Here is a 27,210-nt window from a genome sequence, read left to right on the forward strand (position 1 = left end):
TCCATTTATGTCCTGGAGACTTAAGCCAGGTTCAGATGGAACAACATCATCCTGATAGCAGCCCGACCCACTTGAACCTTCCCACAAAAATAGAAGAATGTGTTTTTTCCTTCTCTCGCCTCATAAGACACCAGCCAGAGCACATCAGTGATGTTGACCAATAGGAGCACAGCGCTCTGCTGCTTCCACATAAATCTGTGTGAACAGATATGGCGGATGAATCACAGGCTAAAGGACAGACAGACCATACTGTTATTTTCTCTTTCTTTTTCTAGGCTTTTCTGAGACAGAACCGGTATCATACACACAGCTTTTGATGCCAGTCTTTGTTTACATTCTTGTTTCCAGGTTGTGTTTCCAGAAAAAGTCATAAGAATGTAGGACTCTGTAATGCCATTGAACAAACATAGTGCTCGAACCTTAAACCCAGTCTTAACTCTTTCCAGCCTGGAGTTCCCTGTCTATAAAACACAACCTGCCACTATATTTAGAAGGTTGTCAAGCGTGACCCTTACAGTGAAGGGGCCACCTGGTTTTACTGTAACTAAAAAGGCTGGAGCATCTGTTGGGATGCTTTTCTGTGGCATTATATGTGGCATTGGTGGCAGCTGAGAATTTTTAGAAATAGTTTAATAACATCAGTTTTTAATGACTTATTGCTATAAGGCTGTGGCTGTTATTTACACTCTGCATTATCTGTATTATTATTTTAGAGTTTTGGTTATCTGGTACCTATTAAGTTGTTGGGGTTTAAATGGAGATTTTCTTTCTTCCTGGAAATAAAGAAACTCAAGTAACTGCCTCCATTTTCTGTATAGTTAGTACAAAATTATATGTTTTGCTTGTAGAAAAACCTTAGTTGAATCTATAAAACAATGAAAATAAACTGGATTAAGTCGCAGTTGGAGAGAAAAATTGCAAAATTGTACCTAAGAAGTGGTGTAAGTTGTGCTACTGAAGAAAAAAGCCACAGTTTCTATGTCCTATAGGTCAATGATGGCATTTTAAAACAACCAGCTGTCGTGTCAGTCAGTGAATTTTAGTTTTATAATGCATGAAAAAGCTGCACAGTTCGGTCAGTTTCTACCAACACACACAATTTAAAGACGAAAATGAATCCTTAACAGTAGCACCTGTTTAGCAAACGTAAAATGTAAATTGTATGTTTTTTATTTAACTCTAATTACGACACAGTTCATTCTTAAACTCTCCTTAGTTTCTCTTTAACATCAAGCCCACAGGTGGTTGAGCTCTGACTGACTCTAAATGCTAGAAAACAGCCTGGAGCTTCAGGGGTTACAGGCAGCTACAGGTAGCAGCCCGTAAGTACTTCCGTTTTGCAGCTAGAAGAGCCCCGGTTCACGTTCCCGCCTTCCTGGGATGTTTCTTGCATGTTCTCCCTGTGCATGTGTGGGCTTTCTCAGGATACTCTGACTAAAAACAAGCTCAGGTTAAATGATAACTCTAAATTGTTTGTAGGTGTGAATGTGAGTGTGATTATTTGTCTCTATATGTAGACCTCTGACCTGTCCAGGGTGTCCCCTGCCTTCACTCTAACTCAGCTGGGATAGACTCCAGCACCCTGTGACCCTGATCAGGATTAAGCGGTGTATAGATAGCAGATGGATGAATTCTGTTTGTTGTTCCCCAAATTTGACTGGGTAAACACATTCATGCATCCACAGTGTAACACACTCACACAAGCAAATACTCACCCTTGACTTTTCTGAACTGTTCATCTCATACAGTGACATAAAGTCAGGTTCTGCAGACACCTGTACTGCAACAGGATATCTGTTCACATCAGGGGAGCAGTGGATGAAAGGATACAGCATCGTCAGCGACTCTTCAGCAGTCATTTGAGGTTAATGCCATCCTGGAGTTTATTAAGCTTCTCAAACAAGCACATTTTTTACAAGAATGAAGGAGCACATGATGAAAGCACTTGTTCTTGTGTCCTTTAAAGCTTGATTTCTAGTCAAACTTCCACTGTCTGTCTCACAGGAATTACCACATTGCACACATTCAATTATTACAGGCCGGTGACATCAATGAGTCAATTTTGATAGCTGTCTTCACATGAAATATTCCTCTGCAAGCACCTTTGGAGTATTCTGCTTCAGGGGATGAATTTTTTAGTCACACACCTGTTTTCTGGATGATGCATCTGATGACTCATTATTAGTCATGCATAATTTAGCTTAGTTAATTTTCCAGCAAGAGATATTTCTTAAAATAACAGAAATCCTCCACACTGTGGCTCAAGGTCCTTATGCAGCACATATGCTATCAAAGAAATATATGTCAGATTGTGACATTAAAGCAAAGCTTCTGTCGTTAGGCAGGAGTCAGGCATTAATATGCCCATCAAAATGTTTTTGTTTGCTGCAATCATTCCTCTTTCAATACCTGTAGATTGAAAGTATTTGCTTCGAATGAATTTCCAATGTAAGTGAGCATAATCCACAATGTTACAAATATCCCACAATATCCCAACCCTGAGGGTAATATGATTCAATCTTAATGTTATTATTTTGTCTCTACAACATGAAAACACAAAGAATAACGTTCCTGTTAATCACTCTAACGTGTGTTGCCAAAGTCTCTTATTCACTTCAAATAAATTTTTGCAAAGAATTGTTGCATTTTTACCACATTTTATTGACACTGAAAGTTTTTGATTGACCTTTACTTAGACTGAAGGTGATGTTATGGTTCTTTCTGCACATGTGGAAAGGTTCTTTCATGCACAAAGTTTAATTCTACAATTGTCTTAACAATAACAGAGTGGACGTGAAAACTGGATCACAGGTAGAAGCAGTACATCACATGTTGCAGAATGACAACAACAGCAGAGCAAAGACAGCAGCTGCATTACGGCGCTATGTACAGGCATCACTGTGTGCAGACCTCCCACAGCCTCAGCAGGTCCTTCCAAAGTCTTATGGAGGGGTCTTGAATGCAGTTACATTGAAATATATACAATATTTCGCTGTAGCCTGTGTTTTTAACTTTAGTCTAGTTTACTTCAGTTATTAAATCATCTTTTGTGAGAAAAGTCTTCACATGTTCAAACTGATTTCTTCTCTTAATCACTACTTTTCCTGCGCGCCTCCCTGCCAGACTTCAGCTCCATCAGCTCCACTTCGTGCTTTGCTGCAGTCTCCAGCACTTTCTGCTTATTGTAGAAGATAACAAAGTTATTAATGATGGGATGGATGGGCAAAGCGATGGCTATGACCCCGCACAGGAAGCTCACGGCTGCGTTGCATTTTCCGAGGGTGGTTTTGGGATAGATGTCTCCATAGCCCACCGTGGTCATGGTGATGATGGCCCACCAGAAAGACTGCGGGATGCTCCTGAAAAGTGTCTCCGGGTGACTTTGCTCCATGGTGTAGCCTAGTGCTGAGAACACGAAGATCCCGACGCCCATATACATGAGGAGCAGTCCCAGCTCTTTGAGGCTCCTCTTCAGCGCGTAGGTCAGAGTCTGCAGTCCGGAGGAGTGGCGGGCCAGCTTAAAAATACGCGCGATGCGCAAGATGCGGAGCGCCTGGACAGCCTGTTGCACGTTGGTCAGTTCCATCATGGATGTGGTGCCGAGGTAGGTAAGAGACAGGACTACATAGAAAGGCATGATGGCCATGAAGTCTATGATGTTCATGATGGAGAGCGCAAAGTGCAGCTTGTTCGGAGATGAGGCGAGACGCAGTAAGAACTCCGTGGTGAACCACAACATGCAGGCGGTCTCGATCGCCTCCAGGGTCGGATGCTCCACCAGTTTCCCCTCGGCGTCCGTCACCTGGAGCTCCGGGATGGTTCCCACACACATCACCACCGCCGAGACCAGGATGGAGAGGAAGGATGCGATGGCAATGATGCGCGCCGGCAGGGAGGAATCCGGCTTTTCCATCAGCTTCCACAGGAACCTCTGGCACCGCTGGGTGCGCGTAATGCACTGATCCACCTCCAGATCCTCCAGAATGACTTTCACTTTGCTTGCAATTTCTTTCAACTCTTCCTCTTTCTCGCTGAGGTAACTTTTACAGCACTCATCTAAAACACTTTGGTCTATTTTCCAGAACTCCATCTCCTTGATGAAACAGATGGGGCAGATGCCACGTTTGATGTGGATTTCATCAAAGTAGTAAACGTCGATTATGCACTTGAATGCATCAGGATCTCGGTCAAAGTAAAATTCTTTTCTGCCGGGATCAAAGTCATCACAAAGAGACGAGATCAGTTCAGAATTCTGAGTTGAGCAGTTCACCAGCTCCGCCAGTCTGCTCTCCGGGTAGCGGTTCAAAACGTCCCCGAAAAGCACCACTCTCACTCCTCCAATGTTCACAGCAATCTCCCCCTCGGCGCACAAATCACCTCTGTATTTGGGCTTCGGAATTGTCCACATTTTATTAAAGGTTTGAAAGGATAAAATTCTATCCAAAAATGTTCAAGTGAAGAACACTAACCAGAATTAAAGCCCATTATTTTGGTGCGTAAAATGTTTCGTCTCCAGACAGTTTCGTGCACTAAATGGCACTGCTTGAGCACCCAGCTTTCCCTCACACTTCCTAACACCCCCCCTTTCTCTCTCTCTCTCTCTCTCTCTCTCTCTCTCTCTCTCTCTCTCTCTCTCTCACACACACACACACACACACACACACACACACACACACACACACACACACACACACACACACACACACACACACACACACAGACTGAAGACATTTCTCTTCATGTCAAGCACCACTGTGATGCAGTGCATCTGTTTGGTTGTGAGGATCGTTCAATCACTAATTAAAAGAACACATTTAATTACAACTTGCCTATAGCAGACAGACTGTATCTAATTTTACACAATAGTTACAACCTCATTGTTCAACTCAAATGAAAATATGGCAGTGTGCTTTCTTCAATCAGTTACTGGAACTGATTCTTTCCTAAAATTCAAATAAAATCTTCAGACATCAAACATCAATTAGAACTAAGATAAATGCAGTGAAACTGGGGACAGTGCACTCTCTGGTGACCATGTGCTGTATAGCATTAACTGATGGAATGTAGCTGAATATATTTCTGTAACTTGGACTTGTTGCACTGGAGTATTTATATATTGTGATATTTTAGGTCTATTGAAAATACTATTATTTTTTTTTTACTTTACTACATTTTCTTCACTGCAGAACTGAATATTTAGCTCTGTGATTTATTTTATATAATACCAATGTGTTTGTGCTGTGACCCCTTACAAAAAAGGCAGTGCATACATGGATCTGTTGTCACGCTTTAGACATGTACATCTCAGGCGTTTTGCACATGTAAACCTCAGGTCCTGGTTTCAGAAACGTTGATCGACCCTTTCTTGGTTTTCAGGAAACTGAACATGCTGGAGTAGTCAAGAGAAAGCAGAATACAGTGTGAAGAACAAGAAATATGACAAGCAATATGATGAAAAATTAGGAAAAGATGGAATTTGAACTTTAAATAATTATATATTTCAAGTCAGGATTTGCAATGAAGCATTGCTACTTGTTACTGTCTGATCAAATATGAGCTGATAATCAACAGTCATGACATCTGTTCTCAGCATAATACTCTTAAAAGTGTACTGGTTGGTTCTGGGCTGCACAGTGGCTTGCTGGTTAGCACTTTCGCCTTGCAGCGAAAGGATCTCTAGTTCACGGCCTTCCTGGGATCTTTCTGCATGGAGTTTGCATGTTCTCCCTGAGCATGTGTGGGTTTTCTCTAGTCCGGCTTCCATAGTCCAGAAACATGCTGAGGTTAATTGGTAACTCTAAATTGTGAATGTGAGTGTGACTGGTTGTCTCTATGTAGCCCTGTGATAGACTGGTGACCTGTCCAAGGTGTCCCCTGGTGTATCGATAATGGATGGATGGTTTTGTGAATAATGTGCAGCAATGCATGAAGAAATCCTCTTTATTAGTGTGATGGCTTTAAGATTTAAAATAATAACATGCTCATTTAAAATGTTTGAAGCTGTACACTGACATTAATATTTATAGTATGTGTTCTTTTAACATAAATCCCTGAAGAACATTCTTCAGATTTTAAACACATTTAAATGTTTCCACAATTCTACATGCAGCACATCATAAAGTGTAGTCCATGTGCAGCTGGCATTGTGTTGAAGGAGATCCGAATCCATCCACTGACAGGTTTATTTACACCACCGTCTCAAAAAGTCACTTTTTTCTGGCTCAAGAGAAATGCTGAAAACCAAGATATTCAAGGATATGGTCTCTGCTAGCTGTGTTTTATTTTAGCGATGGAGCTCTGTTTCCGACTCTGACTGACTGGAACGGGACACAGCATGTGTGACAGGGCCCTCTTTGATTTGGCAGTCACATCTCTGACTGCTAGCTCGTCTCCAACACATTGGTGCTGATATGGAAACAGATGTAGGAGAAGTACTCCTGCTGAAAGAGTCCTGGGATGTCACAGCTCACCTGTTTGGCAGAAAAGACAGAAAATAGCGTCACATGTACCTTGAACCTGTGAAAGCTGAACATCGAGGAGAGTTGTGCCAGTTCAGCTCTCTGTTATAGATTATGTACTATACTAATCTCGCCCCTATTTATTATTATTCATTCTGTTAATGTGCCTGCACAACAGTGGCCCAAATTTCTCTTTTCTCTCTGTGGTCTGGCATGGCCGTGGAGGAATTTGCACGGGACAGATTTCATCTCATGTAGGCTGGCCAGCAGATGGTTGACAGTAGTTTCTTCACTCAGACTTCAACAGGAAATCTGGACAAACACTCTGCTGCACTGTGATTGGTCTTTTGCAAATAAAAAACTAAATATCCCATAAAGTGTTCACCACAAGCAGTATCTGAATCAGTTTAGTAATAAATGTATGTGTGAACTGAACATGATGTAGCCAACATGCTAATTGTTAATAATTAATAAGCTTTTATGGGGCTGGTTATGATGGTTAGCATTTACGCCTTGCAGCTAGAGGATCCTTGGTTCATATCCTGGCCTGGGATCTTTCTGCACGGAGTTTACATGTTCTCCCTGTGCATGCGTGAGTTTTCTCCGTGTTCTCCAGCTTCCTCCCACAGTCCAAAAACATCCATCCTCTATACACCGCTTTATCCTCAGTCACAGGGGGTGCTGGAACCTATCCCAGCTGACTCGGACAAAGGCAGGGGGCACCCTGGACAGGTTGCCAGTGTGGCACAGGGCTACATATACAGACAAACATTCCCACCTTAGAGTAACCAATTAACCTCAGCATATTTTTGGACTGTGGGAGGAAGCCGGAGTACCTGGAGAAAGCCCACACATGCACAGGGAGAACATGCAAACTCCATGCAGAAAGATCCCGGGCCCACTCCGGGATTTGAACTGGGGATCTTATTGCGGCAAGGCGAAAGCACTAACCACTACACCACTTTGCAGCACGCATGTACAACAATTTTAACATTAATTCAAAGCTTATCTGATTAATATGACTTATTGTTGTTGCTCTGTTTTGGTCTCCACCAACTCCTGAATAGGTAGTGAGGATTACTGGAGAGTTTTTTTTTAACCAAGACCAAAAGCTTGACATCTACTACTTTACCATTAAATGCAACTGGATCCATTTTCAACAAGATAAAACATTGATAAAAGCAGCTAAAAGAAAAGACGCATTATGTAAACAACCACTGAAAGTGCAGCATACGTGTCTTCCTTAAGTCTGGGTCCATAGGATCTTATATGTTCCTTGGACTGCAGTCTTCTGGACAGAGATCTCAGATGTTGTACCTGGAATCTGCTGCAGCTACTTTACCACTTTGAAGGGCACAACCCCTAATGTTCTCACTACCACTGGGACCACCTTGGCCTTTCCCTTCCACATCTGTTCCAGTTGTTCCTGTACAGCCCCTGATACTCCTTCTCATTCTCCGCTGCCACATCTATCACTACTGCCCTCTGCTGCTCCTGATCAGCCATCACTACGTCAGGTTAGTTAGCCAGCAGCTGTACTAAGTGTGGGTCTCAAGGTCTTACAAGGTGTTTGCTCTTATGTTCTCTTTCACTCTGGTCAATACTCAGCACAGATATTCTCATACACAATCACAGTGTACACTGTCCCAGCTTAAATCTTTATATTACTATGGGCTGGACTGTCTCGGGGGCCACTTTGGACAGGGCCTGTTTTTGTACTGATATGATCAAAGCCTCTGTGCAGATCAGCCCTTTTCAGCCACTTCATCATGTCAGCCACCTCCTCTATCTGCCAGTGATCACACACTATCAGACAAAAGTTTGGACACACCTTCTCATTCAGTGGTTTTTATTGAATTAATCTATACACTGCAGATTAATACTGAAGACATCAAAACTATAAAAGACTACATATGGAATTATGTTGTAAACAAAAACGTGTTAATCTTCAGTATTAATCTACAATGTAGAAAATAATACAAATAAATAAAAAGCACTGAATGCGAAGGCCTTGTTACATCCCATGGAGGAGCTTGGTCTTCCACAATATTCTTCAATAACGTACCATTAGATTTCTGTAATTATTTAAAAGCTGAAATATTAAATAATATGCTGATAATAATGCTAATAAGTTTTAACAGTTTAATATCTACTGGTCAATATTTATGAACTGAAAGTCATAACAAAGGCGACATATATTTTGGATAAAGATTATTTGGACAGGCTGCACAGTGGTGTCGTGGTTAGCGCTTTTGCCTTGCAGCAAGAAGATCCCTGGTTCAAATCCCAGCCTGGGATCTTTCTGCAGGGAGTTTGCATGTTCTCCCTGTGCATGAGTGGGTTTTCTCCAGGTTCCTCCCACTGTCCATCCATTATCTATACACCGCTTCATCCTCATTAGGGTTGCGGGGGTGCTGGAGCCTATCTCAGCTGACTCGGGTGAAGGCAGGGGACACCCTGGACAGGTCACCAGTCTGTCGCAGGGTTACATATACAGACAGACAATCACACACACATTCACACCCACTCATGCATGTCCCTAATAGGTAAAGGTTCACACAGTTTAATTTGTTTTTCTGGCATAAAAGTCGTGGATAATATCGCCAAAGCTTCCATGAAAATACAACAAATAAATCACAGTAAAACAACGCAATAAAAACAAAATAAAAATATCTGTGAATCCAATCACCTTGCTTTGCACCACCTCAACGTGTTTCTAGACACTGTTTATACATTTTCTTGTTCTGTGTTTTATTATGCATTTCATTCTGTTCTAACTCAGGGAGCAGCACCATAATCTCATTTTGTTGTTGTCTGCAGCTGTACAATGACAACATGAATCAATAAATAATTACAAACAGGAAACAAAGCTGAATAAATCTAAAATATATTATAAATAAATAACTTACTTAAAAACAACATAACATCTAATGTGTAATAAATTTCTTTTTTTGAGTAATAACTCCAACACTGGTGATGATTTAGAAGATAAATGTTTCTGTGCCACTTGTGCAACCAGCTTTTATTCTATTACTGCTTTAAATTTAACCACATCAGCGTAGGAGTGTCTTTTTTCTGAATATCATCAGTCGGCTGTTGTTTGGAATTTCTTTGCACATTTATCGATATAAACGACCGCAGGTGCTGCAGTCAGAGATAATGCTCCTCATTGATTTATGTCCCGTCTGTTTATAGAATGTGAGGCATCTGCTCTTTTGTAGGATTAGTTTCAGCTCTTATTAGGTTTGGACAAGTTTATTTGTTTTACAGCTGAGTAGAGCCAAAGGACTCTGTAAAGATCTGTAAAGGTGTGGTCAGATTTAGTCTTATTTTTTGAAAATCTACTCAGAGAAAAGCTCCTGTTGATCTAATTGTGATGGATAAGAAGAGGTTAACAGCAAATTTAAAGTGTGTGTGCGTTTGTGTGTGTTTGTTTGTGTCCAGGTTGCTTTTCGAAGAACCCTCAGTTCTACTTCATTCTGTCGGAGGTGGACCGCTGTCCGGACAGATCTAAGAAGACCTGCTCCTTTGTCCTGGCTCTGATGCAGAAACACCAGAGATGTCGAGGCATCGACCTGGCCATCGCCCTGCCCATTTACCCGGTACTCACTCACACACACACACACACACACACACACACACACACACACACACACACACACACACACACACACACACACACACACACACACACACACACACACACACACACACAACGTCAGTTAGGAATTAACTAAATGACGTATTGGAAACCAAACAAGATTCAACAATCACAGAATCACCTTTTAAATGTCAGTATTAGGGCTGGACTTTAACACGTTAATTTTGAATAATTAATCACAGACTGCATTGAGCTTGTTGGGTGGAAATAAAACTTCCAAATGTCAGTATAAAAACGTGGTTGTGTGGAGGTCCCCAGGTAACTCAGCCGGTTGAACGGGTGACCCATAAAAGGGTTATAGTCCTGGACGGGTTAAAACGCTTGGGTTCAGGTCCAGCTTACGGGGCTTTACTGCAGGTTTTGCCTCCATTCTTCTCCCCTACTTTCCTGTCTGACTCTTGAATTAGCTTGGATTAAAGTGTGGTACTGTGCAACAAAGAATTTTCTAATCACCTCAATGCAAAACATGTAGCTGTTAGCACCAGAGCTAATGTTAGCTATGACAGTCCTGCTACTGGCAAACGGTGGAGCCATCCCATAATAGACCACTTTAGAAGACACTGATAAAAGACGTGTTTTAATTTAAGGACTGATAAATATCAGCAGCCTAAATAATATCAGGCCGTCAGGTGTAGTCTTTAATGACTTCTATTAGTGTGAAATATCAAGTACAAAGGTTCCTCATAAATGGAGACTATTATAGATGTGATTTTTTATAAGATGATGCTGATAGGGACAAATGTAGGCGATAATATGAGTCCACTTATGGGTGAACTGTTTGAACAGAATGTTGTTTTAACAAATGTATAGTTAGTTTCTTTCATTTCCATACAGAGCAGCCTCTTTGATGTGTAATTTTTTGTCTTGAATGTTGACATACATAGTGACTGACTCTCCTGCATAACTTTCATTTGATATTCTTCTTGGCTGAACAGGGACTTGAACCCTGGACCCTCAGATTAAAAGTCTGATGCTCTACTGACTGAGCTATCCAGGCCATGTTCCTGCAATCTAAACATTCAGTTCTCTGGATAATATCTACTATAGAGGTCAGCATTTTGTGCTCAATTTTGGTTACATATAAAGTATTTGTCAGAGCCTGGATAGCTCAGTCGGTAGCTTGAAGCTTTCAGGTCAAAGATGTTGAATCAATCTCTCTATCCATCTATCTGCAAATACAATGAATGTGATTGTGTTTGTCAGACAGGATTTCAAAGAAAGTACAGTAAAGTGTATTGCAGATATTAGTACAAGATTTGAGCATGCAGGTCTAACACACAGAGCCTGGATAACTCAGTTGGTAGAGCATCAGACTTTTAATCTGAGGGTCCAAGGTTCAAGTAGAACTGCTGTAGCTACTCCATTGAGTTCATGGTGCAAATGTGGAGATAACTTTGAGTTTCAGAGCACTGTGTAAGGTAAGTTTGTAGTGTTAATGATCTGAAAACTTGTTTCATTTGAACAGTGGACCTCCAGATTAAAAGTCTTCAAACAGTGTCAATGTGCACAGCATCTACAATAAATAAGTCTCAAATAATATGTGATAGACAGAGATCAAGCAGATAGACACAAGTCACTGTGTTCTTTAGCACATTTTTTTCTATCATCAGTTTAAAACTTGGGTCACCTGAACACTGACTGAGCTATCCAGCTTCTGTATGTGAAATCTATAGGTCTCTCTTGGGAATGAGACTTAGTGTCTCAATGAGACTACCTGTTTAAATAAAAGTTAAATAAAAACTATATATATCAGTGTAGTATTTCATGCTTGATTTTGGTTGATATAAAGTGTTTGTCAGAGCCAGGATAGCTCAGTCGGTAGAGCATCAGACTTTTAATCTGAGGGTCCAGGGTTCAAGTCCCTGTTCAGGCAAAATGAGTTTCCAGTCTGAACTCCAAGACAAAAATGTTGGATTAAAAACATGTGTAAGTACCACATAACAGAGAAACTGCATCTGATCAACAGGAAACAAGTGGATCTCTGGATTAGTGTTGATAAGCAATGGCTTATTTCAGGTAAACTATTGATGTTTGGAGTAGAAACAAGACTGGAGTGAACTCCTTGGTCTAAAAGTCAAATGCAGAGACTTAGTCTACGTTCACACTGCAGGGTTTAATACTCAATTCAGATTTTCTTATGAAATCCGATTTTTTTGCGAGTTCGTTCACATTTCCAATTAAATACGACTTGTATTTGATCTCGTGTGAACCTCACACGACCACGAACAACAACACGCAGAGAGCATGTTCAGTGTTTACAGAAGTAAACATGGATGCTAACAGTAGAGCATGTCTGGCCATTTAAAAGTTGTTGTCCAGCCGGAGACAGCATATTTATAACTTAATCGTTTTAAGGAGAAGGCCAAGAAGGAAGAGAGCCAGGATTTTGGCCCTGGTGTTTTGTGGGGCAGTGGCAGCAACGTCTGTCCAGAGACGGTCCTGCTCCGTGGACAGCAGTCGGCGGAACATGCGCAGGGCCTGTTCGGTGAAGTGCCTCCACTGCGACGGCACCGTGTTCGTTCTCCTCGCTTTCCCTCCATTGATTGGACTCCACAGTATCGTCCGCCATGGTTCTTGTTTTGCTTGAATGCAGAATAGTGACGTTTGTCGTGTACCAATGACGGATAGGTCAGATAAATGTCACCTGGCCATTCAGACTAAAGTCGCATGGCAAAAGATCCGATAACTATCGGAATTAGAACCACATATCCAAGTGGCCTGTGTCACATTTGAAAAAATCGGATCTGTGTCATTCAGACTGTCATGAAAAGATCAGATACAGGTCGCATAGGGACAAAAAAAATCGGATTTGGGTCACTTTAGCCTACAGTGTGAACGTAGCCTTAGTTTCACATACTGAAGATCTTTCCTTTTTCTTGAAGCTTTAAGGTCAAAGATGTTGAATCAATCTCTCTATCCATCTATCTATCTATCTGCAAATACAATGAATGTTATTGTCTTAGTCAGACAGGATTTTGAAGGAAATTTAAATAAACCTCTTTAATAAAGGTGCTGCACAGTGAGTAGTGGTTAGCACTTTCACCTTGCAGCAAGAAGATCCCTGGTTCAAATCCCGGGATGGGCCTGGGATCTTTCTGCATGGAGTTTGCATGTTCTCCCTGTGCATGCGTGGGTTTTCTCCGGGTTCCTCCCATCCATCCATCCTCTACACACCGCTTTATCCTCATTAGGGTCGCGGGGGGTGCTGGAGCCTATCCCAGCTGACTCGGGCGAAGGCAGGGGACACTCTGGACAGGTCACCAGTCTGTCACAGGGCTACATATACAGACAAACAATCACACTTGCATTCACAGTCCAAAAATATGCTGAGGTTTTATTGATTACTCTAAATTGTCCGTAGGTATGAATGTGAGTGTGATTGTTTGTCTGTATATGTAGCCCTGCGACGGACTGGTGACCTGTCCAGGGTGTCCCCTGCCTTGGCCCGAGTCAGCTGGGATAGACTCCTGCGACCCTAGTGAGGATAAAGCGGTGTATAGAGAATGGCTGGATTATTTGGACACATAACAGGGGTGAAAATGTACTGAGTGGGCATTTTCAGATGAAAACTTGTAGGCGCTCTCTCGTGGATGATGCATGTAATGGCAACGTTGTTTTGAAAATCGTTCAAATGGATTTGATCTATTAAGTCTGCCAATAGAGGTATACACACGTGGACAAAATTGTTGGTACCCCTCAGTTAAAGAAGGAAAAACCCACAATTCTCACTGAAATCACTTGAAACTCACAAAAGTAACAATAAATAAAAATTTATTGAAAATTAAATAATCAAAAACAGCCATTACTTTTGAATTGTTGATTAACATAATTATTTAAAAAAACAAACTAATGAAACAGGCCTGGACAAAAATGATGGTACCTCTATAAAAGATTGAAAACTATTTGACCAGAGTGACATGATTAACTCAGGTGTGTCATTTAATTGACATCACAGGTGTTTCCAAACTCATAATCAGTCAGTCTGCCTATTTAAAGGGAGACAAGTAGTCACCCTGCTGTTTGGTGAAAAGGTGTGTACCACACTGAACATGGACAACAGAAAGCGAAGGAGAGAATTGTCCCAGGACATCCGAAAAAAAATGATAGACAAACATCTTAAAGGTAAAGGCTATAAGACCATCTCTAAACAGCTTGAAGTTCCTGTGACAACAGTGGCTCATATTATTCAGAAGTTCAAGACCCACGGGACAGTAGCCAACCTCCCTGGACGTGGCCGCAAGAGGAAAATTGATAACAAAGTGAAGAGACGGATCGTTGGAATTGTATCCAAAGAGCCCAGAGCAACCTCCAAAGAAATTAAAGGTGAACTCCAAGGCCAAGGTACATCAGTGTCAGATCGCACCATTCGTCGTTGTTTGAGCCAAAGTGGACTTCATGGGAGACGACCAAGGAGGACACCACTGCTGAAAAAAACTCATAAAAAAGCCAGACTGGAATTTGCAAAAATGCATGTTGACAAGCCACAAAGCTTCTGGGAGAATGTCCTTTGGACAGATGAGACCAAACTGGAGCTTTTTGGTAAGGCACATCAACTCTATGTTCATAGACTCAAAAACCAAGCATACGAAGAAAAGAACACTGTCCCTACGGTGAAACATGGAGGAGGCTCAGTAATGTTTTGGGGCTGCTTTGCTGCATCTGGCACAGGGTGTCTTGAAAGTGTGCAAGGTACGATGAAATCTGAAGACTATCAAGGCATTCTGGAGAGAAATGTGCTGCCTAGTGTCAGAAAGCTTGGTCTCAGTCGCAGGTCACGGGTCTTCCAACAGGACAACGATCCAAAACACACAGCCAAAAACACCCAAGAATGGCTGAGAGAAAAGCGTTGGACTATTCTAAAGTGGCCTTCTATGAGCCCAGATCTGAATCCCATTGAACATATGTGGAAGGAGCTGAAACATGCCATTTGGAGAAGACACCCATCAAACCTGAGACAACTGGAGCTGTTTGCTCATGAGGAGTGGGCCAAAATACCTGTTGACAGCTGCAGAACGCTCATTGACAAATACAGAAATCGTTTAATTGCAGTGATTGCCTCAAAAGGTTGTGCAACAAAATATTAAGTTATGGGTACCATCATTTTTGTCCAGCCCTATTTCATTAGTTTGTTTTTTTAAATAATTATGTTAATCAACAATTCAAAAGTGATGGCTGATTTTGATTATTTAATTTTCAATAAATTTTTATTTATTGTTACTTTTGTGAGTTTCAAGTGATTTCAGTGAGAATTGTGGGTTTTTCCTTCTTTAACTGAGGGGTACCAACAATTTTGTCCACGTGTGTATGTGTCAGTCTGTAATGTATGCTTCATAATGCAAAGTCTTGACTCTAAAATAGTGTAAAGTAAGTGCATAAAGTAGTACCAAGTGGAAAGGAAAGGCTCTGAGTCAGTTCTATTCCCTAATAAAATGTTATAGTTTGAAGCGTTAAAGTAGTTAATCGATGATAAGCTGAAATTATTTCATCATTCCTTCTTGTCTGTGACTTTGGATGTTTATGTCTTTTCTTCTGTCCTTTATAGCCTAATAAACTGGTGTAATGATGACATAATAATGATCATCATAAATCAATGAAGGTCAGTTTGGCCTCTTACGTCTGTCATACTGGCAGTGGGGTCCAGATGCTTGAACAGCGAGGAAAGTTCTTCTCTCAGCTTCTTTGAGTGCTTCGTGTCAGTCTGCAGTAGAAGAGCCTGATAGTTCACAGGTAGCCCATACCTGACAGGAGACATTATTATGAGTCAGCTCACACTCGGACGTCTTACATATCATTTTTCATGTAAGAAAATGGACTGAAAGAGTTTAAAATGAGACACAAAAGAGAAACAAAACAACCACAATGAGACAGAAAAGAGACGTAAAATGACCACTAAGAGATAAAACAGAGACAAACGTTTGGAAATGAGGCACAAAATGTCCCAAATGTGACTCATCAGAGGCACAAAACAACCAAAATGAGACACAAAATAGATGTAAAATGACCAAAGCAGACAAAATGGCAAAAAATATTAAAAACGAGACACAAAATGTTGCAAATGTGACAAAAAAGACACAAAACAACCAAAATGAGACACATAATAGATGCGAAATGACCATAAGAGACAAAATGGAACAAAAGAGTGAAAAATGAGACACAAAATGTCTGAAATGAGACACTAAATAGGCAAAAAACACCAAATTGAGGCACGAAAAAGGTGGACAATTATGGAGAGAATTTTTTTCTTTACTATTCAATCAATCAAAAAAGGTTTTGCAACCAAAAAAGAGAGTTGAGACCAAAAAACATAAAGCTGCAATCAAAAAATAAAAGATCAATCAAATAGACCAAAAAAACAAAATAAATTTTGAGATCAAAACAGAACAGGTTGCAAATGAAAATATAACAATTTGAGAACATATTGATTTAACTTCAATCAAAACTAATATTTTTTGCTTGCAAGTTCAAAAGTTTTGGTTGTGAATTCTAAAGTTTTGCTTGCAAGCTCAAAAGTTTTGCTTGCGAGCTCAAAAGTTTTGCTTGCGAATCTGACTGAACCAAATGGGCGGGGCCAACGCTGATGGAAGAGACAAGAGTTCCTATTGGTTGGTTTGACCTTGCTCCACTGCCAGTCATCGCCGCTCCCCTCTGTGCTGTTGCTGGCTGCTTCCGCGCTAGGTAAGTTGGTAGCCGGTTGCGCACAAATTAATTATGCTAAATATTTTAGGCTACAACCGCCCGTACATTCGTAACCACAAAAATTATAAGGCCCGGATAATGCATGCACACTGATTAGCATTGTTGTCTCGGCGTGTCCCAACTTGAGCAGGGTAGCCGGTGACATGTCTATGGTCGGCCATAGACATAGGAACTCTTGTCTCTTCCACCAGCGTTGGCCCCGCCCATTTGGTTCAGTCATATTCACAAGCAAAACTTTAGAATTCACAACCAAAACTTTTGAACTTGCAAGCAAAACTTCTGAACTTGCAAGCAAAAAATATTAGTTTTGATTGAAGTTAAGTCAATATGTTCTCAAATTATTATATTTTCATTTGCAACCTGTTCTGTTTTGATCTCAATTTTTTTTTTGTTTTTTTTGGTCTCAGATCTATTCTATTTGATTGATCTTTTATTTTTTGATTGCAACTTTATGTTTTTTGGTCTCAACTCTCTTTTTTGGTTGCAAAATCTTTTTTGATTGATTGAATAATAAAGAAACAAAATTCTCTGTGTAGACAATGACCGCAAAAAGCTAAAATGACAAAAAAAATTCCAAATGAGACAAAAATTGTCCCAAATATGACTAAAAAGAGACACAAAACCTCCAAACTGAAGGTCAAATAAACAAATAAAATTACCATAAAGAGACAAAATGGAATAAAAGATTTCAAATGAGACACAAAACAATCAAAATGAGTCAAAAAATAGATGTACAATGACAGGAGAGTCAGAAAAATCATAAAAAAAACACAAAAATGATCATCACTGACCTGAGGACTGATTCCACAAACACCCTCAGTGCTTTTAAGTGAACCCAGGCAATAAACACCTCGCTGAAATTCACCTTCAGCCAGCTTACAAAGATTCCCTATTGAGGAGACATGCACATTTATAATACATTACAACACACATATCAGAAAAGCTCTAGAGACAGCATACATAATGTTTGACTCACATACTGCTCCTTTTTGTGAACGCTAAGCTGCTTAATCTCCTGTTTCTTCTTCTCCTCCAGATCGAAGATGTACTCGCGCACGATGAACCTGTGTGGATCATAGACTACACTATGGTAATTGACACAGACAACACAGCTTTGGCTTTACTGTGTGGTTTCTGACAAGCCATCCTGCTTACTTGCTCTCCTGTGCTTTGGCTTTGAATTTATACACGGCTCTTTTGAACAGTGTCACTGAGAAGATTCCTCCCTCCCTGTCCTCGAACAGCTTCCTGATGGTCACAAAACAGAGTGACAAAAGTTTGGAGCGACACATGTCAACCTGCAGCAACAAGAGAAGCTGAAAATTCAAATAGAGTCAACTAATGACAAGGAGCCAAATCTAAAAAAACTTCTGTCTGTATTTTATGCAATCTATGTATCAGAAGCATACATTTCATATACATTATACACACTACAATTCAAATGTTTGGGTTCACCCAGACAATTTCATGTTTTCCATAAATAAGAAGTCACCAGCTTTACAAAGCAGTGAAGTATGAAAAGCTTTTATCAGACATGCTCTAGTTTCCGTTGTTCTGACGGCATCTAAATGTGTCAGCTTCATGTTTAAATGAACTCACTGGTAGCCTTTCTACAAGAGTGGTAACGGCAGTCTTACTAGGTTGGTTATAGCTCAAAAACATTCAACATGTCTTCTTGTTGATATTATGGTTTCTGACTGCCAGCTGTCAAAATCTGCCAGCTGACATGTCACACGCTGTCAGTGAGACGCTTCTGAGGAAGGCGAGAGGTTTCGCCGAAACTGTCAAACAAGGTATTTAACATCTATCTAGATGTTTACCTTGCTGACAAGTTTCAAACGTAATCACACGTCAGATGACGCTCTGAGGAAGACCAGAGACAGGGTTGAAACCTGTCAGCAAGGTAAAAACCATCTTTTCCTTACTGAGTTCTCAGTTTAAAAAAATAACACTACTTCAAAATAACAAACGACAAAATGAACATAATCCAGTTATTAATACTGGTAAGGGCTTTTTGTTGCTGCTGGTTGCAGCATACTTATTTAGTGACATTTATTTTCCCAAGGATGTACAGAAAAACTAGCCTAGCCGCACTAGACAACCCACGGCAACGAATTTAATTCTCTGCCAGGGTCGGTCTAGTTACCCTCAGTAAGCCTCAAGGTTGGATGCTTCTAAAACTGGCCGACGAATCACCATGAAGTGTAGAGTCAGAAGGCGGGCGTAACTAAGTGACAACAGAGGCACAACGATTCTGACAGAAACAACCGGAAACAACTAGCCTAGCCGCGCTAGACAACCCACGGCAACGAATTGAAATTCTTAACGACAACAGTCGTTGAGCTCCATTAGCACGGACTCTGAATAATCTTTCTGTTAACATGTCTGTAATATACTTGAGCTTCACCCATTGACTGTATAAATAAGGCTTCACCGAACTACCGCATCCTCTGATTTCCGGCGCTCTAGGAACTACGTCAGCCTTTTCGTTGCGCTGATTGGTTGTATACCTACCCAATTGCTGCAGAGTGATTTGAAAGACAACCTTTTAGCCCGCCTCCTTCCCTGTCGAGAGTTCCTAGACCGTTGCGTCTTCAGACCTGGGTCTAGCGCAGCTAGGCTACAGAAAAACTGGTAATCCCTGACTTTTATGTATGTGTGTTTACAGATTAAATTTGTTTGATTCTATGACTAAATATTTACAGAACTAATGACACCCTTGAGGCTGCATAGCGTTTGCTGGTTAGCACTTCATGTCCCGGCCTTCCTGGCATCTTTCTGCATGGAGTTTGCATGTTCTCCCTGTGCATGCATGAGCTTTCTCTGGGTTTTCCAGCTTCCTCCCACAGTCTAACAACATGCTGAGATTAATTGGTAACTCTAAATTGTCCGTGGGTGTGAATGTGAGTTTGATTGTTTGTCTCTCTGTGTAGCTCTGTGATGGACTGGTGACCTGTCCAGGTGTCCCCTGCCTTCACTCTAAGTCAGCTGGATAGACTCCAGCCCCCTCTGACCCTAATGAGGATGAAGCGGTGTATAGATATGGATGACATCCTCACCTTCTTTAGTTGTACTTTGTATTTAAATATTGCTATCCTAAGACAGTAAACATGGTAAACAGAGTATTGGATAAGAACAGTCAGGACTTGATGTGTTGCTAAAAGCTGTAGGGTTCGCTCACTAGCATCTGCAGGCTTTGTTTACCTTATTTACATTTTAAAATACCCTGTGTTAACACGATAGGTCTTGTTCTGTTTTAGTTGTCAGTTGACGAAGTGCTTAATTTTTTATGTAAAATATCCAAAAATATTCTGGCATGATGCCATAAGACATTCAAGTAATCAAAAGTTCAACTGACTACATTTTGACCTCTGGAAACACAATGTCCTTCCCTGCTGCTGATCCAAGCCACACAGACTTTTACTTTCTGCCGGTAATGGGACACCTGTGGTTACTTAGCTCGACCTATTGGACGCTGGGAGCAGGTACTCAGAGCTTCGCCGGTGCACTTGTACATGGATCAAGTGGTATGGCTTGTTTCATGGCCAAGAGTACAGAAAGACAGCTCACCTGCTCGACCGTGGAACCACAAACTCTGACAAGGATTCATAGGTCCTCTCCCACTGCAAGTAACTCCCTCTGTGGTCAGAAACATGAGCAAAACACATTTACATACTAAGAACATCACAAGTCTATGCACACACAAGCATGCTATGTAACTGACCTGGTCACCACTACCAGGAGAGTGGTGAGGTACTCTGACACCACCAGGTCCTCTTTCCTCACAATGCCATTCAGACTGCGAGTTTGCAAATTCCCTCTAGAAACACAATTAATCTATTTCAGTATATATACACTACCAGTCAGAAATTGTAGAACACCCCAGTTTTTCCATTTTTTTTAAAATTGGAAATCACACATGCTTATGTCTCATTGTTCTCTGAAGTGTAAGCATAGAACAAATAAAGAAATAAAGTTTTAAAAAATCTATTTAGAAACCAAAATGTATTCTGAACGTTTGACTCATCAAAGTATCACCTTTGGCAGGTATAACAGCTGAACACATTCATGGCATTCTTTCCACAATGGAAATCAAATATTCTTCAGAAAGTTCTTCCAACTCTGCTGCAGAAGTTCCCATAAATGTGTGGTTCTTGTAGGTTCTCTGCTTTCACTCTTCTGTCCAGTTCATCCCAAACCAGCTCCATATGGTTTAAGTCTGGAGACTGTGCTGCCACTCCATGTTTTCAAGCTCACCATCTTGTTGGTTTTTCCTCTGGTAGTTCTGGCATAGTTTTGACTGATGTTTTGGGTCATTATCTACTGTAGGATGAACCCCTGACCAACTAGGACCATTCCAGAGGGTTCTGCATGGCGCTGCAGAATATTGTGGTAGCTGTTTTGGTTCAGGTTCCTCTCACTCTCACACATACAAGTCACCCTGGATCCAGAAAAACAGCCCAGACCATCATGGTTCCTCCTCCATGTTTGACAGTTGATGTCACACACTGAGGAACAATCCTTTGTCCTATTTGACAGCATACAAAAATCCTGCACGATGAACCAAAGATTTCAGATTTTGTTCCATCAGTCTATAATATCTTCTTCCAGTCTTAAGTAGTCCACTGGTGGTGTTTCATGGACCAGGCAAGCCTCTTTTTCTTGTTCTGAAGCCTAGCAATGGCTTTCTTGTTGCAACTCCACCTGTCAAACCTGCAGCTCCAAATCTTCTCTTCACAGTTAAACTGAGACTTCTTACTACGACCACTATGAAGCTGTGATTGAAGCTGTTGTCTTGTGAGCTCCTTTCACCAAGCTGCTGACTCAGAAACTGGTCTTCTGATTCTGTTGTGGCTTTGGGTCTTCCAGACTTCTTCCTGTCAGACTTTACTCCAGTTTCTGAGCCTTTTGGTGGTGAAGAAAATTGTACTCACTGACACCTTGACTTTCTTCACAATTTCTCTGCAGGAAAGATCTACATTATTAAGTATTATGATGGTCTGTCACTCTTCTATTGTTGCGTTTTCCTCTTCATTTTCATACCAACACAGTACTTTCTGCAGTACAATACTGTTCAGATAATGCTCTGCAGGGTTTGGTACCACGGTGTGTTCCAACACTACTTTTATCCAGACAGAGGGGGTTGTAAGGAATCAAGAAAAGTTGGGACACCTGTAGGATTTGGTAGCACCAACTTTCAAGGCTTGATCAACCACCACTGCTGCAGAACAGCTTTAAGTTGTTAACCCATTTCTTGTTCCTTGAAAAAAAGGCTTTTTGTATAATTCTGAAATGTATGTTACTTTTCAGATTTGGGTAAACTTACCTTTTTTTTTAACCTCTGGCAATTCACCACTTACCTTTGTACCATTTAAAGTTATTCATTGGATTTGAGTTACTTGAATTCCAATAAAAATTGGACAAACTGTGGCATTCTAAAACTTTGGACTGGTAGTAAATATAGTGAATACAATGTTGTATTTTGTCAGATATGTAATCGGTGGTACTCACTCTAGTTTGTGCTCAAGGCTTTGCAGGCTCACTTTCACGCTGTTGTACGCTGCAGCGCGGGATTTTAATTCTGTCTCCACCTGGGAAACTTCCTGACACACATGCAGGTATCAACAGCACAGATAAGCATTAATACATGATGTAAGCTTTGAAGTAGAATTTAAAACTACCAGCAGAAGTCTGGGTGCATCAAAAGCTTAATTTCCTGTAGTTTTTATGCACTACTTTTTTTTTCTGCATCAGTCTATAGTAGAACTGGTTTTAGTTTTATAAAGGAAAACACTAAATCGAGACCAAACGGGCCAATGTGTTTGCTTCTTTCATCCCTTCTTCCCCTGAAATCTATGCCTGTTCATACCTGTAGTGGAATTTGGTAATTCTATATTCATGCTGCTTAGATACACAGATGCATCATTATTTTGTTTCCAATGAAAAATATTTCTGTTAGATCTCGTGAAAACTCCTTGACAGCATCAGCTTTACTGATTCGTGGACATTAGAGAGGTTTCATATGTTCCAGAAGTATACTGTACAAATCAAATTTAGTTTCCTATGACATTAGGACTACTTTTATAAAGCATTGCGAAAGGAATTATATAATGTCTTTCTGTGGCACCAGTCTGAAAAATAACTCTGATAAAGTCAACGTGGGCTTGAGGTTCAGGGAACCAAAGTTTATAATGTAGAACAAAAGGTGCTGGAGTTGAATTATTGTAGATATTAGTTGCCAGTGAAGGTCTGACAACAGATGCTATGAAGTTGTAGTATAAGAAATATTGGAACTCTGCTGTAATTTAGTCTAGTTAACCCATCCTACTCATCATGTAAAATTTCATGTGACTGTTCACTAATAGTTCACCAATAGGCAAGAGTTGGTGAGAGTTCTTTGGACTAGAATGTTTTGGTGTATATATCAGATGAGGTCTGATTTATTTAATTAATCTTTCCTCATCTTAGCCTGATTTAATGTGGATGAAGATGAAGAGTTCAGTTCAGCTCTATATCTTGCTGCAGCTCCATATTGTGCATTGTTTGTGAAGCCACATTTACATTGGACAAGTCCAGTCACATCTGATGGACTATGTTTAAATCCCTCTTGTAAATAAATTATTCAGAAGTGTGCTACATTAATAAAGCTATAAAAATTTTCCTAGGACTTTTACTGTTTCTTCTGTTTCACAATTTGGCAGAAGTGCAATAGGAAGTTGCTGGAAAACTTCTTCATGGCAATAACAATCAGTCTTAACTATATTTACACGTCATTTATATACTTATTACTCCCAGCCTCATAGGTTTTGTACCTTGTTGATGATGTCTGCCAGGCTGGAGAGAGGCAGAGCTGTGGGATACTTGGCTTTGTCCCACTGAAACTTGGTTACATAGCTCATCAGGTCCACTGAGAAAAGCACATACAGAATGTCATACATTGAAATGTTATAGCTACACTACCGTTCAAAGCTTTGGGGTCACTTAGAAATGTCCTTATTTTTTGAAAGGAAAGCAGCTTTTTTTCAATGAAGATAACATTAAAGCTGCTGTCCGGAGTTTGAATCGCAGCGTCTCCCAAAACACTGTTGGTCCCACCCTCCCTCTGATTTCGCCCCTTTATTTGTGCACGCGCGCAGTACCTGAGAGGAGTGCCCGGAGTGCTGCAGCATCTCGCCTGTTTTGCTGTTTTCCACTCCTCTACATTTAGTACATTTAGTAAATAATAAAGGAATTACGTTAGAATGCTGTATTGAGTCTAACTTGTCCTAATACCAAAATAACATGAATCTGCTAGGACGAACGAGTAAAGTTTCAATATGTGATTACACTCGTGTATCGCTCTCGATGACGTTGTTTATCAAACTTAGTGCATTTACGCGTGTATATGTGTTACATTGTTTATTTATTTCTATCTAGAGTTCAGAATTGCATGACTCCTCTGACGAAGAGTATGTCCCAGACGCCCCAACATCTTCCTCCAGAGGTCGGGCATCTAAACGAAGCCGTCAGGCGGGCTATGGAGGCCGTGGTCGGGGAGCGAGCGAGCACCCCGAGCCAAAAAACGTCCTGCAGTCTCTTGGCCTGACAAGCCGTGGGATTGGTAACTTTTCTGGAAGTTGCTGATCCCTGATGCTCTCTCCTCCACAAGCAAAACAAATGTGCGCGCGGTTGCGTAGTGCGTAGCTCGCCCACCTCTGCATGGGCTTGCTTGCTGTGCGCGTAACCGTTGATTGACAGCATGACAAAGCTGAAGCTTGAACTTAATTGGTCGGCAGCGATCGGCGCTTTTTGGAATAACATGGGGGTCTATGAGAGGAAGGAGGAGCTCATGAATAAATTTTCATATCGCGTTATACTAACTTTATATTATAGTATCGAACTAGACTAACACATTTAAGCTTTGTTAAAAAATGATACATAAATTGAAAACAAACGGAAACTCCGGACAGCAGCTTTAAATGAATCAGAAATCCAGTCTAAACATTGCTAATGTGGTGAATGACCATTCTAGCAGGAAACGGCTGATTTTTAATGGAATATCTCCATAGGGGTACAGAGGAACATTTCCAGCAACCATCACTCCTGTGTTCTAATGCTACATTGTGTTAGCTAATGGTGTTGAAAGGCTAACTGATGATCAGCAGACCCTTGTGCAGTTATGTTAGGACATGGATAAAAGTGGGAGTTTTCATGGAAAACGTGAAATTGTCTGGGTGACCCTTAACTGTTGAATGGTAGTGTATGTAACACAGAGAGGCACAGAATTAGGAAAACAACAGGACAGGAGCACCCCAAAGATGTGACGATGCATTCTTTCACACAGCACAGCACTGCAACTCATAGGGCAAACTGGCAGCAGATAAAATACCCCTCAGAGACTTGAGGTAAGCTTTCAGGGGTGACAGGGCAGCTCTCTGATTCGTGCTGCGGCCTGATGGAGGAGAGTGATCACAGATGCTGGTTAGACTGGTTTGTGTTGTGCAGCTGTTGTCTTACTGTTTGCATGCCTGAGACAAGTAGAGAAAGTGAAGGGATCCGTGTGGGCTGTGTTATGCATGTGGATCTCAATAGTAGCTCTTAGTCTCAGTTGCAATGTGCACGTGGGCTGTGGCTTCTTTGCGCTTACTGAATGAGTTTCTATTCTATGTAATTAACACCCTCAGCATGTATGAGTGTGTGACTCACCTCCATTGGCTAAGGAGTTTTCCAACACTTTGTCATTTGACTGCTCCATCACGTCCCTCATACACTGACATGTTTTTTTGATCACACTGACAAAGCCACAGGAAAAATGCAATTACTACGGAGGGTTTTATGTCATTCACACAGATTCTTCTTTCCTATGAATCTCTCTTCCCCAAGTTCTTTTATGAATGACACTGAGACACACAATGAACCAATAATGCGGACTCAGAGTTTTATTCATCCATGTAAAGCCCTGGACTGAAAGCAGGTTTCAGAAGGCAAGAAATCAAACTAAGTTTAAGCTTTTGGACTGAACTCTAAAAGAAATATGTCCGTTTTGATGTTTTAAAGAGCTAGTAAAATCTCCACTTACATGTGAGCTCAGATGCACCAAGAATGAATTTAAAATTAAGAGGAAAAAGTAACTGTCAGCTACCCCTGACAATCAATTAATCATGACACAGACCGTATACAGGCTCAGAGTTACTGGTCTGAAGGAGAGACAAAGCTACAAACATGCAATGACCTTTGAGACAAACTGACTCCATGCACACGACCAGAGTGAGGACAGCATATTGCTTGGTCTATGTTTGATCGGACTATTATTACCTTTCCGTCAGCGTGTCGAGCTTGGAGAGGTCATCTGACACGCTGAGCAGACTGTCCAGTATTCCCACCTGAGGTCACAGCATAGACAGCACAGTTAATGTTACCGTGTGATGATACCGATGCATCATCCATCTGATATCACACAGAAGTCCAATAATTAAACGTGAGCAACAGTCCTGTATGTACTGTCACTGGGAGGTTACTGGATTTTAGGATTCAGTCCACAGATCACATTCAATGCCACATTTTACCACAAATTTTTCACGTTTCTTGGAGTTAAACTGCAGTGGTTAAAATGCACTTCCTGTCAGGCAGGGTGAACATTGATCCCGTTGAGTGAAATGGGTCAGATGGAAATTTTGCCTCAAACTGTAGAGAGCAACCTGAGCCTTTATCCCTTCACCAGAGAAGGACACCAAACACCATCACTCTCCTCAACTACACTCTACTGTAATGGTATAAACACAGAACTAACAATTCTCACGCTATTTTTTTAACAACAAGAGAGGCGCCTTCTTGTCCTCACATGTATATTCACTCAGTTTTATGTATTTTTCTCCCTCAGGCTCTTCACCAGGACAGACGATACTCCACCTCACCTTGAGATTTGGAATGGAGAACTTGCAGCAGGAGGCCAGGTTGGTTTTGGCAGCGGTGCGCTTGAGTTTCTCTACACTGGTTAAACTGGTCTTGTCCAGTGGGACAGAAATCAACCAAAAGTCTGTCATGACTCCAGGAGCTTCACATAGAGACCACCACTCAAAAATCCTTCCCACCTTTGACATCAAATAGACTGCGATCCAGAGCAAACAAACACGAAATAACATTAATTCTATTCTTAATAACATACAGCTTTTAATACTAAGCTTTAGGACTTTAAGAAAGAACATGAAGATTTTTTTAACTGTTTAACAGTATTTTACTTTTCTTTCCACTGTTATCATATTCCAGTTTTCCTAAATATTGAATAAACAAAATTAGGTATCAGAAGCTTTTAAAGAAAAGTAAACAACCTTTCAGAGTAAGGCTTACCTTCAAGTTATCTTCATGACCGTCCACTGGCAGTCCCTGTGAGTGTAGCAGAGTCTGAGCTCAGCTCCA

The 27,210-nt window shown here is 40.9% G+C and overlaps 2 protein-coding genes, 1 long non-coding RNA gene and 1 other non-coding gene across 4 annotated transcripts; 2 read left to right on the forward strand and 2 right to left on the reverse strand.

The window, feature by feature from the left end:
- Window positions 1-1,858: 1,858 nt before the first annotated feature.
- On the reverse strand, window positions 1,859-4,560 carry kcnf1b (potassium voltage-gated channel, subfamily F, member 1b). The gene has a single exon (XM_022216707.2). The coding sequence runs from the start codon at window positions 4,406-4,408 to the stop codon at window positions 3,089-3,091; it is 1,320 nt and encodes a 439-aa protein (XP_022072399.1). The 5' UTR covers window positions 4,409-4,560; the 3' UTR covers window positions 1,859-3,088.
- A 984-nt stretch (window positions 4,561-5,544) lies between these two features.
- On the reverse strand, window positions 5,545-26,894 carry LOC110967189 (V-type proton ATPase subunit C 1-B-like). The gene is made up of 12 exons (XM_051957235.1): window positions 26,709-26,894; window positions 26,110-26,177; window positions 25,501-25,586; window positions 23,628-23,722; window positions 22,327-22,418; window positions 20,540-20,635; window positions 20,386-20,454; window positions 17,971-18,063; window positions 17,792-17,879; window positions 17,607-17,704; window positions 15,734-15,857; window positions 5,545-6,470 (listed from the first exon to the last, which is right to left on the reverse strand). Exons 1-12 carry the CDS (start codon window positions 26,892-26,894, stop codon window positions 6,381-6,383), a joined length of 1,185 nt encoding a protein of 394 aa, XP_051813195.1. The 3' UTR covers window positions 5,545-6,380.
- Window positions 9,613-26,782, forward strand: LOC127536543 (uncharacterized). Its single transcript, XR_007945573.1, has 3 exons — window positions 9,613-10,060; window positions 17,852-17,905; window positions 26,675-26,782. It is a non-coding gene; the product is annotated as an uncharacterized LOC127536543 (long non-coding RNA).
- On the forward strand, window positions 11,920-11,992 carry trnak-uuu (transfer RNA lysine (anticodon UUU)). Its single transcript has one exon. It is a non-coding gene; the product is annotated as a tRNA-Lys (tRNA).
- Window positions 26,895-27,210: the final 316 nt, after the last annotated feature.

The sequence above is a fragment of the Acanthochromis polyacanthus genome, chromosome 1 (assembly GCF_021347895.1).
Source record: "Acanthochromis polyacanthus isolate Apoly-LR-REF ecotype Palm Island chromosome 1, KAUST_Apoly_ChrSc, whole genome shotgun sequence".
NCBI classification, from domain to species: domain Eukaryota; kingdom Metazoa; phylum Chordata; class Actinopteri; family Pomacentridae; genus Acanthochromis; species Acanthochromis polyacanthus.

Excerpts from the sequence above, each read along its gene's own strand:
- kcnf1b (XM_022216707.2), bottom strand. The coding sequence starts at position 4,408 with ATGTGGACAATTCCGAAGCCCAAATACAGAGGTGATTTGTGCGCCGAG.
- LOC110967189 (XM_051957235.1), bottom strand. The coding sequence starts at position 26,894 with ATGTCAAAGGTGGGAAGGATTTTTGAGTGGTGGTCTCTATGTGAAGCT. Across the intron at positions 17,880-17,970 it reads GCCAAAGCACAGGAGAGCAA|GTTCATCGTGCGCGAGTACA; the intron begins GTAAGCAGGATG and ends TGATCCACACAG. Across the intron at positions 17,705-17,791 it reads TTCACAAAAAGGAGCAGTAT|GGAATCTTTGTAAGCTGGCT; the intron begins GTGAGTCAAACA and ends TCTCCTCAATAG.